The sequence below is a fragment of the Pelodiscus sinensis genome, chromosome 6 (genome assembly GCF_049634645.1).
Source record: "Pelodiscus sinensis isolate JC-2024 chromosome 6, ASM4963464v1, whole genome shotgun sequence".
Classification (NCBI taxonomy): domain Eukaryota; kingdom Metazoa; phylum Chordata; order Testudines; family Trionychidae; genus Pelodiscus; species Pelodiscus sinensis.
The window spans coordinates 118,300,217-118,317,297 of NC_134716.1; the positions used below are offsets into that span (position 1 = coordinate 118,300,217).

General features: G+C 45.7%; 1 protein-coding gene across 3 annotated transcripts in view; it reads left to right on the forward strand.

The window, feature by feature from the left end:
- Positions 1 to 17,081, forward strand: part of LOXHD1 (lipoxygenase homology PLAT domains 1) — a 288,412-nt gene that overhangs the window by 257,424 nt on the left and 13,907 nt on the right. For all 3 annotated transcript variants that reach the window (XM_025178253.2, XM_075932726.1, XM_075932727.1), the window contains 2 exons: positions 2,961 to 3,138; positions 11,767 to 11,952. In XM_025178253.2, coding sequence (XP_025034038.2) covers positions 2,961 to 3,138; positions 11,767 to 11,952 — 364 coding nt within the window. The remainder of the gene's footprint in view (positions 1 to 2,960; positions 3,139 to 11,766; positions 11,953 to 17,081) is intronic.

The following is a 17,081-nucleotide window of genomic DNA, read 5'->3' on the forward strand; positions in this document are numbered from 1 at the left end:
TTCTGTTGAAATAACAATACATGTTCTTTTTAATTCTCTTTGGTCTTTTTGTAAACAGTTAGCTGAGCATAATTTATGCTGCTTTTAGCTTTCTAGAAATAAAAGTATATTAATACCAGTTAAAATGCATGAATTGTCTTCAAAAATTTACATAGTCAAGCCCCTTGATTTACAAGCAGAAAAGATATCTTTTTGTCATCATTCTTTTTCTCTATTTGGAATACAATGTAACCCCATTCAGAATCTCAGTGGAATAAATAACCTGATACTTAAAATCCAAACGGCATTAAATATGCAAACTGATTTAAAATAATGACTTTAAATATTTTAAAATTGATTTAAAACCAAGACTTAAAATGTTAATGGGATCAAGATCTGGATGCATAGCATTTTGCACAATAGCTGCTATTATTGACTATTATTTCTATACCACTCTACATTAGCATGGAATTTTACAAATGTAGTCCCCAGTTCCGCAGACAAGAGACCTGTGTGGGCATGTCAAGGATCCTTCCCCACTCTGGCACAATAAATGCAGAAGTGGGGGCCCACAAAAGTACCCCAAAATCTTATCTTTCCAGGTTTGGGTATAAAACTTCCCCCCAAAATCTTAAAAACCTAGATTTTGTGGATAAAATCCGCTGCCACCACCCGAGTAATGATAAGAAAAATCAGAGGAGAGATCACTTGGGAAATTTCACCCCTAAAGTAAAAACTAGGACACAAAAATTAACCAATAAACCAATACCCAGTTAATAAAAAGAAAAGAGAAAGAACTTTTAGTATCAACACAATATTCCTATTGCAAGCATAATGACTAGATGGAAAATTCACAAATTAATATAATCATGGGGAGGAATCCACTATGGGCCAAGAGCTTAGTTGCAAAAGAGAGAAAAACCCATTTTTAAATGCACAGACATCAGATTTCCATTCCCAAACCATAAAACAATAAAACCTAATGGATTTATCTAAACTTTACCATACTTACAGATAGTGAAGAAGGGTCTTTTCTTGGAGAGGGAGACATGTCTGTCCCCCTCAGTAGCTAGAGAAAAACTGCCCAGGGAGAAAGGAAGGAAAAATCAAAAATTCCTTTGTCCCAATTTGAAATTCCTACCTACATTCCTATTGGCTGACTCTACTGGGCTTAGGTAAGGGACATAGTTAACCCCTTAGTCCCCAGGCTGCTGGCTAACCCTCATGATCATGACAGAGCACAACACTGTTTTTAGCTTTGGGCCCATGCAGCAAGGGGTTAAATGCTTGAGGAAGCTGGGGGGGGGGGGAGGGAGAGAACTGCGGGGAAAAAATTCAAATTTTGCCCCAACATTTGTTGGCTCCTTCTACAAACAGACTTTTATTAGTCCTGGAGTCCCAGGAATTTCAGGCTGTCAAGTGACCAGTTACGCAGTTAACTATGGTGGGCGGGGCAGGGTGGACACTGACTAGTCTCAGGCCTCCTGAACCTTAAAGGAGAAGTCCACCCTCTTATAGGGATACAGAAATTCCCATCAAAATCCTAATAGATGTAAAAACATAAAAGATTCCCATTGGAATCTCCCGGGGCTGTGCTGAGACACAATGCGCTGCCCCTCTGGCATTGGCAAGCCAGCAGCCCAATAAAAAACAATAGAGAACAAACAAAAGTAGCCCTACCTCAGTGCCAGGATCCTCCTAACCCTTCTGATCCCAAAGCAATGAGAATATCATTGGGCTTAAAACATGGGCACTGAGGCCCTGCTCCTCACAGGCACTAGGGGCCTAGCCAGCATTGACACTGATGAAGCTTCAAGAGGAGAAATTGAGGTATCAGCCTTGCCCACAGTAGAGTGGTTAGAGCACCACGAGACTCCTATTCAAATCCATTCTCCCCCTGTAGCAGTGGATAGAACTGATCTAATGAGTCCTCCAACCACTACGCAAAACATTGTAAGGCAGATCCCACCACTACCTTCCTTCTCTGGTCAGGGAGGCAGGGGCCTATCTCATACACCACAGGAAAGTCTGTCGCTGCCACACTCCAAGAGCGGGATGGTTAGTAGTGGTTGGTGACATCTTCTAGCATGAATTTAGGTCCCCTTTCCAAGAGAGGCCTGTGGTTCAGGCACACACCCCTCTCATTGGCAGCAGTGGTGGCTTGGAGTCACAGGCCCTTTTGAATCATCAGACCCCAGGGCAGTTTCCCTCTTCGCTCCACTTCCCATTGGCAGGCCTGGGTTGGTGGATCCATTGGCAGGCCTGGGTTGTGTGGCTGCTCCTGCACCAGGTATTTTGCTGTGAGCTTTTTGTCAGGAGATGATGTGACTCACAATGGTGCCGTCGTGCGTATGTGGGGCGCAGGATCACAGAGCTTGGGTGCATTTTGCATTGGAGATAAATTACTGCATGAGCTTCTTTTTTCCAGGAACATTTGATTTTTTTAATCTCTCCAGTTTGCCAACAGCGCCACATGCTGATCAGGCAGCACCATGCCAAGCACCTCTGACTCACAGCTCCGGGCGTATCCCCAGATACCCCCTCTTGCACAGAGCTCATGCAACCATGCAGCACTTCCGGATGTTCTGCTTCGCTTCTGTGTACTCTCTGCTTCTGCCAGTTAGTCATACACACTGTTATATGCCTTGCCCCACTCCAAAGTAGGCAGTAGCATTTTAAACACATTTTAACCTATTTATCACAGCCCGAAACAATGGTTAAAAACTGCTGAAATTCCATCACTGGCCTATACTGGAGTCAGTGCCATTTTGAGGCCACTTTGGTTAAGCCATTAAAAAACCCTGTTGGATTTTTGTTTGGTGTCCTCTGGAATACCTCTCCAGTTCTTCCTTTGCTTTTCCATCGGGTCGGTGGCCAGCATTACACCAAACAGTGTGTTCTCCCTCAACTGCACTGTGCTACTTCTAAGCCTGACCTCTGCCCTTATTTTCACTGTGACTGAAATTCCTTTGTTTCCCCAGATCATTATGAAGAACCTATCAAATCAAGAACTGACCACATTTACATACAGCGAATGGCTGTCCAAGCTCAAAAATACCAAGGGAACTCTTGTGTGTGAGTTGCCGGCGGTGATCAATGAAGAGCAGATGATGGAGAATACAACGTACACAGTTCAGGTTAAAACCAGTGATATTGGAGGTAGGGTCATGTTGGCTATTTCTGTTTTTCTAGAGCTACACTCATATTTTACTTACAGATACAGTCTCCTATTTCAGTGGAAATTATTCAATTTCTGAGGGCAGAGTTTAGTCCTACAGTCCTGGCACCTTGAAATTCCTGGAGGATAGGGTTGTCTTTATTACAGGAACTCAACAATACTTGGGGAAGAACAGGAAATCTGCTACAGAGCAAACTCTAGGTCTGTATTTGACTGCAACTTCTTTCCCATTAAAGAGTCAATAGGCAACAATTGCTAGACATATTGCCACTGCCATTGATTCTTTCTTGATCAGGTCCTGCTGTTATGTACACCAGGATGGTTTTGTGAATCAGAGAACCCTAGAACTGGAAGGAACCTTCAGTAGTCATCAAGTCCAATTCCCTGTACTCATAGTAGGCCAAGCACCTGAATATAAAGATCTCCTTTGACAAGGTGTTATAAGGAGAAGGGGGAAAAATTGTTCTCCTTGACCTCTGAGGATAGGACAAGGAGCAATGGGCTTCAATTGCAGCAAGGGAGGTGTAGGTTGGACATCAAGAAAAACTTACTGCCTATCAGGGTGGTGAAACACTGGAATAAATTATTTACGGGGGTTGTGGAATCTCCATCACTGGAGATATTTAAGATCAGGTTAAACAGACACCTGTCAGGGTATGTCTACACTGCCACCCTAGTTTGAACTAGGGTGGCTAATGTAGGCATTCAAACTTGCAAATGAAGCCCGGGATTTAAATATCCGTTGCTCCTCCTGCAATGAGGAGTAGGGTGGCAATGTAGACATACCCTCAGGGATGATCTAGACAGTACTTGGTCCTGCCGTGAGAGCAGGGGACTGGACTTGATGACCTCTCGAGGTCCCTTCCAGTTCTAGTGTTCTCTGATTCTATATTTCTAAGGTGTCTTAGTGACATCTCACCATTTTGCTGCCTTAAAACATGTAGGCTGTGTCTACATTGGCACCCTTTTCCGGAAAAGGGATGCTAATGAGACCAGTCGGAATTGCAAATGCCGCGGGGGATTTAAACATCTCCCGCGGCATTTGCATGAACATGGCTGCCGCTTTTTTCCGGCTCGGGGTTTTGCCGGAGAAAAGCGCCAGTCTAGACGGGATCTTGCGGAAAATAAAGCCTTTTCCGGAAGATCCCTTATTCCTACTTTCAAGCGTCTAGACTGGCGCTTTTCTCCGGCAAAACCCCGAGCCGGAAAAAAGCGGCAGCCATGTTCATGCAAATGCCGCGGGGGATATTTAAATCCCCCACGGCATTTGCAATTCCGACTGGTCTCATTAGCATCCCTTTTCCGAAAAAGGGTGCCAATGTAGACACAGCCGTAGAGAGACAAAGCGTGTGAGAGATATCTTTTATGAAGAGGATCTCTGTGTAGTTCAAAAGCTTGTGTCTCTCACCAACAGATGTTGGTCCAATAAAAGAGATTACCTCCCCCACCTCATCTCTCTAATAACCTGGGACCAACCTTGCTACAAAATGTTGGTAACATATAGTGAAGCACTAAAAACGAGAGTGGGGGGAATGTGTTTGTGTGCCTAACATTTTCCCCCTCCCCTAATAAATAGTATGATCACAGTCAGTGTTCCCTATAAGCTGAGCACTTGGGCAGCCACCCAGGAGAGATTCAGGTGCTGCTCCACTGATTGGAAGAGTGCCCACAGCCACCCACAGCTGGCTGCATGTATTTCTATTGGTGGTGCACATTTGCACATGCCTTGGTGCACATAAAAAAATTTACTCCACATATTGTAAGAAAAATATGAGGGAGCACTAATCACAGTGTGAACTTTTTCTGCAGTTCAGCCTTGGCTCACAACAGTAAGGGGAATGGGAAGGAGAGCAATCTGGGAGATGACAGCAGCAGTGGCAGACTCATCTCATGTTGAATGAAGGGTGATGGGCATTATGATGAAACATTTTATTTCATTATGAGCTGTGACAGCCGGTGGGAGAGAACAGATGACAATGACAATGAGTTTGTTTGGATCAGATTATACACTGGGCTGGCAGGATGCTGCGTTTTAGCCAACGTATTTGGAAAGGGTTCAAGTTGTCAACCACCACTAGTTTGCCTTGCATTTTTTGTGGTTACCACTTGTCTTTAGGACAAGCTCTTCTTTCCGTGTAATAAATTCCTTGCTAGATATAATGAGCATGGTGCATCTGCCACTGTCACACTGATGTAAACCAGGAGTAACTCCTCTCAACTCATTGGTGTAAAGGAGAGCAGAATCAGGCCCATTGATTTCTTATTATAAAGTTATTTTCTGCATCCATCTTCACAGCCCTGGATGGGTTTGAGTAATTTAAATAATAACACAAACTATGCTGATTAATTTAGGCAGTAGCACTTACAAGCCACCTTACTACTCACCCTTTAAAATATCCTAGTGCTGCCATTCAGGCTCAAGAAAATGCTTCAAGTAAAAGGTAAGCCTTCTACTGTGCTCTGAAAGTCATCAAAATTAGGCTGTGCTCAAGAAATTGAGATGATTCTAGCGCCCTTGTTGCAAGTGACGATCCTCAACTGTAAATGACGTGACTCCAGTCAAATCTAGGTGCTGTAGAAGTACTTCAGCTGTCAAGCATCAGCATGAAGGCAGAGAGGAAGAGAAGGCATCTCTAAAGCAGTCAGGTCCCAGGTTATATCGGACTGTCCCTTAAAACCAACATCTTGAATTGGTCCCTAAAGCCGATAGGATACCAGTCCCGGGCACGAATGCAGGAATAATAGTTTACAAGGGCCTGTTCTAAGAGCCTTAGAATTCTGATACAGTAATACACTCACTGGATGCCTCTGGGTGCTAGCTATAAGTGACCTTTTAAGAAGATGTGGGTGTTTTTATGATGTCAGGACCCTATCTAGAGGCATCCTTTTTTGCAAATACTGGCATGTCTGTTTGGGGTTAATTACCCTAAGTCCTCTTGCGGGTACCTAAATAAGTGGTTTGGGTTTTGAAAAAGCAGGTCTCCCAGCACATCAGATGGAAACCTTGGAAAACTTCAGCTGGCCTTTCAGAGGTGCAGAATACTCCCAATTTTAGATGCAGCTACTGAAGGGTGTATTTGGGACCCAAACAATGAAGGAATTCAAAATTAAAGAAACTTTTGAAAATTTGTCTTTACGAGACTTGCCCAAGGTAATGATGGGTCTGTTTGATTCAGAAGTGCCATACTAGGCAGCGAGTATAGGCATTTTTTACTTGAGAATATTGGAGCGGGAGTTTTGGGAAGGGAGTCAGTAGAGAGGAAAAAAAACATGGCAAGAGCCATTACTTTTTACTGACTCGGGTTTAAACTATTTAATTCAAGATATGACAGCACTGTAGCTGGAAACAGTAGCTGGTTTCTCAAAACCATTCTTTCTCCTTAGTAAACTTGATTTAAATCATGTTTCTCTCTTTTATTGGTATCCATCAAATATGTGGCACTGCAGAAATAAAGATCCTGAACTAATAATGGCTTAGAGCAGTGGTTCCCAACCTTTTTGATAACCGGGACTGACAAACGCATTCACAAACTTTTGGGGGACTGGAATCATGTTATTTGCATATTTGCATATTCATTATGCAAATGATGCATATATAAATATGCAAATTTAAATCTACCAGGCTGTGAAAATCCCAACCCCCAGATCCCCCAGTGCCAGCCCTAACCCCTAGAGCCCTCTACTCCTCCACTACCCCCCAGCACCAGCCACTGACCCAAGAGTCCCCTGCACCCAACTCCCCCAGTGCCAGCCTTCTACCTTCAGAGCCCCCCAGTGCCAGCCCCCCATCCCAAATGCCTCAGTGCCAGCCCTCCATCCCTTAGTGCCCACCACTATCAGACCCCTGGGTACCAGTCTCCTGTTTCCAGCACCCCACTGCACCTAACTCCCCAGAGCCTCCCCCAGTGCCTGCCCCCAATAGTAGCCCTGTCACCAGAGTTCCCTAATTCCAGCACTCTCCCATAACCCTCTCCACCCCACTGCTAGCTCAGCCTCCAGAGCCTCCCAGCACGAGCCCCCAGTGCCTGCCCTGACCCCCTCACCTAGCCCTGCATTTCTGCTTGCGTCGCGCAAGCTCTGATGGCTGAAGCTGGGGAACACTGCCCAGCACATCCCCGCCCACTGCGGCTGTAGGGAGAGGAATGTCCTGCCCCGCCTATGCCAACCAGCACCGGGTCGCGGCAGGGTCTCCGCCAAGCTAGAGCACTTCCTTGTGCAGCATGAGGTACGCATAGAGCGGCTCCACATGCAGGGGGATGCTCTTCTGTGACCAGGAGGAGACCCTGCTCCTGCCTGCACTAGCTGGGGTAGGATACGCCTCTCCCAACAATGGCAGCGAGAGCAGGGCACCCCAACTCCAGCCCCCAGAGTCGCCGCAGCCCGGCAGCCAGAGGTCCACAGTTCAGCGGTTGGGAACAGCTGACTTAAAGAGCAGGCTTATAAAGTTTGCAGATGATCCCAAGCTGGGAGGGGTTGCAAGTGCTGCGGCGGATAGGGTCAGCATTCAAAATGATCTAGACAAACTGAAGAAATGGTCTGAGGTCAATAGGATGAAGTTTAATAAAGACGAATGCAAAGTGCTCCACTTAGGAAGGAACAATCAGTTTCACGCATGTAAAATGGGAAGTGATTGTCTAGGAAAGAGTCCTGCAGAAAGGGATATAGGGGGCTTAGTGGACCACAAACTAAGTATGAGTCAACAGTGTGACATTGTTGCAAAAAAAGCAAACATGATTCTGGGATGCATTAACAGGAGTGTTGTGAGTAAGACACGAGAAATCATTTTTCCACTCTACTCTGTGCTGATTAGGTCTCAGTTGGAGTATTGTGTCCAGTTCTGAGCACCACATTTCAAGAAAGATGTGGACAAATTGGAGAGAGTCCAGAGAAGAGTAATAAAAATTATTAAAGGTCTAGAGAACATGAGCTATGAAAGAATTGGGCTTGTTTAGTTTGGAAAAGAGAAGACTGAGAGGGGACATGATAGCAGCTTCCAAGTACCTAAAAGGGTGTCTCAAGGAAGAGGGACAAAAATTGTTCTCCTTAACCTCTGAGGATAGGACAAGAAGCAATGGGCTTAAATTACATCAGGGAAGGTTTAGGTTGGGCATTAGGAAAAACTTCCTGTCAGGGTAGTTAAACATTGGGATAGATTGCCCAGGGAGGTTGTGGAATCCATAACTGGAGATATTTAAGAATAGGTTCGACAAACATCTATCAGGGATGATCTAGATCAGTGTTTCTGAAAGTGTTCCACGGAATCACTCTCAGAAGCACATTAACTGGCCACCCCAGTTTGTTTATTTACTGGCGCTGCAGCCACAGAGCCTCGTGGCTCCTTTTGGCTCCATTTCATCCTTTGCAGCCAAGGGGAGCCACGGGAAGCTGCGTAGGCCAGTCCATCACTCCCCACAGTTCCCTTTGGCTGCAAAGGATGAAACGGAGCCAATGGGAGCCATAAATACACAAACCGAAGTGACCAGTTAATGTGTTTCTGAGAGTGACTCCACAGAACACTTTCAGAAACACTGATCTAGACGGTGCTGAGTTCTGCAGTGAGGTCAGGGGACCGGACTTGATGACCTCTTGAGGTCCCTTCCAGTTCTAGCATTCTATGATTCTATGGTTTGATAATAAATATTGCACTCTCTGTCTTCAAAACCCATTAAATAATACAGCTGACAGGTAAATATTAATATCCCTACTGTATAAGGTCCATTTATATTGTTGTAAGTTCAGCTACAGTTTAAGGTCACCTAATATCGGGTGATTAGTCTGTTTCTTAGTTCCTGATCCAAAGCCCAATTCAGTTCAAGGCAAGACTCACACCGATGTCAGTGGACTTTGGATCAGGTCAAAGTCTGATTAAACTGAAACAGCATCTGAAAGAGGAAAAGACCCATTCTGGCTTCTACCACGAAGAGCACGACACTGACTCCACCTCTTTGTTTTGTATGTCAAATCCATGGCAAATTTGCTGCAGCTCCTAAGAGTGCCTGGATGTTTCAAGGGGGGGAAAAAAAGTCAGCTAGGTGAAATGCTCATTGATTCAGCAATTTCTGTTCTTTTCTTTCCCATCTCATGCTAATTGCTTGTGAGGTAACTGTCACAGCATGAGGCCTTCATAAGCTGCTTCCTGCCATGAAGGTTTTGCTAGAAGCCAGTTGGTTCTGTGCTTTTGGAGACCTTGCATTAATTGGGCACCTGCTTCTTATAAGAAAGTAGACTTTATTCTGCTTTGTTCATCACCTCAGCAAGTTTTAGCGGCATGAAAGGTACTGCCAATGAACTGCATGAATCCCTGGTGCTTTCCTTCCTTCCTTAACTTTTTCTCAGGGAAACTGCTGAAAATTAGTCCCGATTTAACATAAGCAAAATGCCATGTGATTGTGAGACTTGTCTTTGACTTCCTTGTGTGTGAAAGTGAGTCACTTTTACTCCGTGTCTGTCTTCTTGTAAAGATGGATGTGGTTAATGCACATTTGGGGGAATGAAGTATAATGCATTTTCTGCTGTGAAACTTATTTTGTCACAAGCTTTCCAGGTTCTTGATATTTTCCCCTTGGCACTTGAGCAAAGCTGGACAAAAATTATTGTGCGGCTGCTGGGTTTGCAACATTCTTGTACAACAATTGGCTTGAGGCCTCTGAAATCTGAAAAATGGAGGGGTTTAGAGAAGAGTGGCAGAGGCTGAGTTTCTTTTGCAGCCAGCAAACGGGTTGATAGTCACGATCTGAGTTGCCAGAATTAGAAGGCCCCTTCGCTCTTATATAGCCAATAAAAGTCCAAGCTCAGAAAAGAAATTTTGATTCTGTGAACTTGGGCTTTATTATGTCAGAAAAAATCAGACAATAATGAAACATTTCCCAGTTCCTGGAGGAATTATAGAAGGTGCCAGGCAAAATGATAAAATGCTCATAATTTCATTCATGCTTAGTGTTTGGGTGTCTACCCAGGAGAGATGCACATGCCACCCAGATTAGCAAAGAGATGCAGTGCCAACAGCATATATTTCTACTGGGGGTGATCAGCTGCACTTGGTGCACATAAAAATTATTCCACACATGGATGGAAAAAGAGAGAGGGAACATTACTCATGCTCCAGGGAAATTCCACACTGGGTAACAGGTTGGTATACAGGCTATCTTAGATGGTGCTGGAGCGGGCTGTAGGAGAGACACATAATAGGCGAGATTTTCAAAGGCACTCAGTATTGACCCAATTCTGCTCCCATTGAAAATCTCACTCACAGTATATCTGTTAAATAAGCACAGCTGTGTGTAGACACCGTGCAATGTAGACGAGGCAGAGGAGGAGGATAGAGACAGATTGGAGGAAGGTGAATGGCAGTGCTGCCGGGGGAGAGACTGAGGGCACTTGAACAAAGCAGATGGTGGGCATTGAGCTGAAGCATGGGGAAAGCAGAGGAGCTGGAATTCTGGGAGGGACATCAGGATTTGGCCAGAAATGAGGAACACTCCCTGCTCGCAAGCCACATGCTGAGAAGAGCAGCAGCACGGTGGGCCGTAGCTAGAGTGTCCGCCCATGGAGCAGGAGCTGCTGTGTCCCACCTGGGAGCATGTTTGGGACCAGGCGAGGGAGATGGCACAGTGGGAAGGGGCTCTGGCAGGCCATGAGAGGCCTATGGCAGTGAGGGGGGAGGTGTCCAAGCCAGCCTACAAGCCCCACATGCAGCATCCCAATGTATATTAGTTCCTTGACCACTAATTTTTCCACGTTGTTGGGCATGCTACTCTTTAAGCAAAGATGATACAAATCTCTTACTCTCGGCTTCCCTGCCCTTCTTTAAAGAGCCTGTGTGCTGAGCCCTAGTGCTGCCTGCCTCCTTTGCAGCTGTGTACTTCGGCCTGTGGTGGTGCTTGGCATGGCTCCCAATGGCCCATGTTATCGTGGCATGCGATTTGGGAGAGCCCAGGCTGTCCCATGAATCATAGAATCATAGAATACTAGGACTGGAAGGGACCTCGAGAGGTCATCGAGTCCAGTCCCCTGCCCTCATGGCAGGACCAAATACTAGAACTGCATGGCTGCATTGGCTGACACAGCCAGGTTCTTCCTGTATTACTCTGGTACAGTCACCCAGCATGTTAGAAGGGACTACTGGTCGGGGACTAGGAAGACCTGGATTCTGTTTCCAGTCCTGCCAGGCAGCTGATGGGTGATTTTGGGCAAGTCAGTTCACTTCACTTTCCTGTGCCTCAGTTTCCCCATCTACAAAATAGGGATAATGATACCGATCTCCTTTCGTAGCATGCTTTGAGAGCTGTGGATGAAATGTGGAATATGAGAGGTAGGGGTATTATCATTATTATCATGACAATTTACATATAATGACTTGCCACTCACACTAAATTTGTGGGGGAGAAGTTAAAAGTATTTGCTTTTTACCTGCCTGTTGTGCAGACTCTCTTTTCTGGTCCAACAGAATCATGCAAGAATGTGTTCTAATTGTCAGCTTTGCCCTAAGAGATTTGCTCATTAGAGCAAGGTTCCCAGTCCCTTTTAGTCTGTCACCACTTTGATTAGTTTGGTGATCATTCGGCAACACCGTAGCAGCTACTGGGTTGTGTTTTGCCATCTTCTTCCAGGAGCTGGTACCGACGCCAATGTGTACTTGATTATGTTTGGGGAGAACGGGGACAGCGGGACTCTGGCTCTGAAGGAGTCGACCAAGTCGAACAAGTTTGAAAGGAACCAGATGGATGTTTTCAATTTTCCTGACATGCTGAGCCTTGGAGACCTGTGTAAAGTGCGAGTCTGGCACGACAATAAAGGTAACTAGTGTGATGTGCATGGGTTGGTGAAGGGTGGGATGGGTTGAGTGAGGAGAGGCAGCTGGTCTAGTGGATTTGGCATGGATTTAGAGTCCTAATCCCCGCTCGGCTGCTAACCCACTGTGTGAACTGCAGCAGGTCCCTTCACCTCTCTGGACCACTGTTTCCCTTGCCAGTCTTTGTCTTGTCTGTTTAGTTGGGCTCTCTTCAGGGAAAGGACTCTCTCTTACCATACGTTTGTACAGCGCCTAGCACAACGGGGATCCTCTCTCGGTGAGGACTTAGGAGTTTTACCGTCATACCAATAACAATCTCTGTAGTTGGGTTGATATTCTGCAAAGTGCCAGACATCCTGCCTCTGTCGTCCTAGCAACATGGCTTGGTTAATGGAGAACTTTAGTAACGTGACAGTACCACATTCCAGCTATTTAACTGCAACAGGCAGACACTAACAAACAACTAAGTAATGTAGCGCAGAGTAATGCATTGAGCTTTGGACGATACAAACATTTACCATAAGCATGTCTGTATCTGTCTTGATTAAAATCACTAAATTATTTGCCAGTGCTTTGCCTTTTACTGTTTGAAATCTTTAATCAGTTAGGGTACGTCTACACAGCAGCGTTCTATACTACAAGCCATGCCACAGTGCACATCTGTACTACAAGCCTTTATTTCGAAATAATGTCGAACTGCAGGACTTCTTACTCCAACTCGTGGTAACCCTCATTTCTCGAAGAGGAAGGGAAGTTGATGAAAGAGTGTTCTTCCTTCAACTTCCTACTGTGTAGATAACACCAAAAGCCAAATTAAGCTATTTTGACTTAAGATATGCAACTAACATAGCCCTGTTAGTTAGCCCTGCTGTATAGACATACCCTTGGGAAGCAGAGCACTCTGTGTGGCTCTATTCATTAGGGAACGTATTCAGATGCCAAGTAGCATGTTAGGAAACTATCCAAGAAGACATGGCCATGGCCACTGTGACTGCATTTTCATGGCTAATAATTGAGTTTCTCATCTCAAAAGGAAGATCTCGCATTCACACTTCGTTTTCATTGATAGCAGCACATGTAAATGAATCCAATGAGGAATTCTCTTATTTTCTCTCTTCTTATGGGCAACGCACAGCCAATGGGGAAGATTGTGACCTACATGGAATTAAAGTAAAATAATCCTTTTAGAATCCTCCCCATTTTAGAAAGTCATGTTAGTTGCATGAATGAAAATAGCATTCCTGATTGGTGCAACAGGTTGGGTAAATCGAGGCCCATGGTATCTTTTTAAAACAAGATCAGGTTGCATCTCCACTCAGATTTTTACCTAACATTTCTTCGGAGTTCCATGCTTACCATCCTATGCCAGTCTTCCACCCCTAAACCTCCCCTACCTAATCAGAAACATTGCTGTGCTTCCTTGACACCAGGAAAACCCTGGTCTTTTATCTGAATAGGACAAACTCTTTAGAAAGACCCCTCCCCCTCTCCAACTGTTTGTCTTGCTTGCAGATAGCTAGAAAATATCTGCAATCTGTAATCAAAGACTTTCCAAGCGGACATCTGATTGCATAAATTCTCACTACAAATCTTGTAATAGTCAAACACCTTCAGACATACGTATTCACAGTATGACACTTCTGTGGCATTACTCAAAAATGTGCTGATGATTGAAATAAGTAAGGGCACTTCTTGGATGTCTATGTAATAATTTACAACCCTGTTTCTGATACTGTGTTCGGCTCAGCTCTGCTTTCTTCCATATTGGATTCAACTTGGAGTTAGTTTTTTCACCATCTTAGAGGGAAGTGCTCAGTAGTCACCTGGAGTGGAACCACCCCTATGGACATGCATCTGATGAAGTGGGTCTTTGCCCACGAAAGCTTATGCTCCAACACTTCTGTTAGTCTATAAGGTGCCACAGGACTCCTCGCCGCTTTTGCTGATTCAGACTAACACGGCTACCCCTCTGATACTTGACACCCCTATGGACAGTACTCAAAGCAGAAGAAGAAATGGTTACTCACTCTGTGCAGTAACTGTAGTTCTTCAAGATTCATGTCCCTACAGGTGTTCCAGTATTTGCTGTGCTTTCCCTCTGCTTCAGACTTCTCTGCCATGGAGTTTCATAGCAGAGAAGGAACTGAGGGTAGTCCTCCCGCACAGTGCTATATAACAACAGCCTGGGGAAGGAGGCTGATGATTATGCATATTCAAAAGCTTCAGAGAGGTAGCCAAGTTAGTCTGTAAGGGTATGTCTACACAGCTAAGTTATTTCGAAATAACAGCCGTTATTTCAAAATAACTGTCCTAGCGTGTACACAGCCAAACCGCTATTTCGAAATTAATTCGAAATAGCGGAAGGCTTATTTCAAATTTAGTAAACCTCATTCCATGAGGAATAATGCCAAATTCAAAATAGCTATTTCAAAATAAGTGCTATGTAGATGCTTATTTCACAATAGGAGGCCTCCAGTCCTTCCCAGGATGCCCTGGTGGCCACTCTGGGCACAACCAAAAAAAACTCCTCTCCCTCCCCACCTCCCCGGAATCCCTGTGCCAGCTTCAAGCCTGCCAGCCCAGAGCCAGCAGTCTCTGTACCTGACCCAGTGGCCCCAGCATGAGCCAGGCAGCCCAGTGACAGCCAACCCTCCACTGCTCCCCAGGACCAGTCTGCCAGCTCCCAGGAGCCTGCCAGGGGTTGGAAAAGGCGGGCGCCTGCCTGGTCCAGTGCAGAGATCAGGGACCTAATTCAGGTTTGGAGAGATGTCTCCAACATCCATGATCTCTGCAGGGGGATTGGCAGAGGGGCAGGAGCAGGTTTGTATGAAAATAAAGGAGCTGCGGCAGGCGTATGCCAGAGTCACAGGGGGCAGCTCCCAACCAGGGGAAGACCCAGACCCCTGCCCCTATTTTGATGCCGTGGACTGCATCCTGGGGGGCAGGATGGTTTGTGCCCCCCAGATGATCATCGACCCTGGGGCAGAGCTTGCTGCCTCCTGCTGCTCCAGGCTCTGCTGCCTCCCCAGCTACCGCTCCTCCTCCCACTCCTTCTCCCCCTCCCGCTTCTTCATCTCCACCCTTCCCACACCCCTAGAGATGCTAAGGCCCCCACACCCGCAGTGCTGGGAGACAGTTGGGCCTGCAAGACCCCCAACCCTGAGCCCCGAGCCTCTCCTCCCCCCTTTTCCCCCTGCCAGCTCCCTCCTCCCAGGTTTCCCCCTCCCTCTCCTACCCTCCCTCCTCCCCTCTCCCACCTTCTTTCCCAGTCTCACCTCAGTTTCATTCCCCCCCGCCGCCGCCACCCCAGCTTTGTTCAATAAAGAGGCTTTGTTGTAATGAACACGTGTCTTTTATTGTACAGCAGGAAGGGGAGTTAGGGAGGGGTAAGTGGAAGGACGTGAGGGAGGAATGAGGCACAAGCCCCCAGTGGGGCACACCAGGGAGACTGTTACTGCCAGCAGAACATGCTGCCAGGCTCAAAGCAACATGTCCAGGAGAAGCACCAGATTATTAAAAGAAAATGAAGGATTCTCCAAGCCTTATTAAAAAATTGTTCAAATTTCAAACTCCACCTTTTTGAAATCCTTGTTGAAAACTTCTGATGGTAGTCCACAAATTCTGCACATCTGTCAATGTCCAGTTTTATTTCCTGTTGGTTTTTTTTTAAAATCAGCTTGCTTAAATGTTTCTTGAGATTCATCACATAGACGTGAGTGAACAAAATGAGCTCCTATTTCAGTGTCCATAGCCTCTGTTTCTCTGGAGGTGTGTGACAGGGGAGGGATCATGTGAGGATTACCTCTTGTGCTTCCTCCCTCTGGGGCATCTGGTATTGGCCGCGGTCGGCAGACAGGATACTGGGCTGTATGGACCATTGGTCTGACCCAGTATGGCTGTTCTCATGTTCTCTTTTTATTCACAGCTGGGAAAAGACCCCTTCCTTGCATCTGTCTATCACAAAAATGTGCTATGGGTTTTAGAGAACAAATAGAAAACAATGATCCTTTCCCAGAGTGTTTATAATCTGGATTTTAGATAGGATACAAAAAAAGATTTAAGGGAATAAATTGAGGCAAGTAGGACAAGGCTCGCATAATAATGCTACATGGTTACTCATGTCTATCTAATTTAGCTCCTTGCTGTAATATCAGAACTCTCTCTCTTTCTCTCTGCCCCATAAGGTTAAAGTAACACACTATCCCATACAGTAGCTATAAAGTTATCTGTTCTTTAAAAGCATATCTTTACTATGAACTTCATCTGTTATTCTTGCCTACAAATTACTCTTAACCCATGCTAAGTGCTCTTACATAAAGTGCTCCTCAATAAAACATGAAATATGCTTCAATCACAAGAATATCTTTAGCATCCTCAAAACACTGTTACATATTCACCCAGAGTAGTAAAGTGTTTTTGCACAGGCATCTTTCAGAGGTAAGATTTTCCGTCTCAGTGCTGCATAGTGTTTATTGTTAGGTTTGACCTGAGTCAAATTCAGTGATGCCCAAATTTTATAGGCAGTGGAGAATAAAAATACTCCTGTTTCTAAGAGCAGTATACAAGATAAACTCACTGCTTGACAAAAGCTAGCAGAGGCATCTAGTTTTTTTCTCTCCTCAGTATGAAACAGTGTAGTGTGAGCTGCCCTGTTAATTTGGGAATAAATGGGCCCAAAGAGTCAAAGGTGTTAACATAACCCAGTCACTGTCCTAAAGGAATCGGTTTTAAACAAGGATTAGGGGTTGCTACCCAGATACCTCAGCCTGTTAGTGCTATTGTCACCCATGCTGGTGCGGTGTGGTGCTCTGTCCCCCTCCAGTGGCAGCCATTAGTCTGAATGCCAGTGAACCTCAGTTGCTCAGGATGTGCATTGCCAAATGATTTGGGGGCCAGAAATAGGGAGGGTTCTGGTTTTGCCCAATAACGACTAGCCATGGGTCGGTGAGTGAGGGTAGGGCTGAGGGAGGCAAGCTCACCATCCCTGCTCCAACCCCACCTCTTCTGCTCAGGCCCCGCCCCTCTGCACCATGGGGCGATGAGGTGGCGTGCAGCCCAACCCACCCCCCAACACTCTGGAGAGAGAGGGCAGCACACAGCCCCAGTCTCCCCCACCCCGGAGTGCCTACTGTA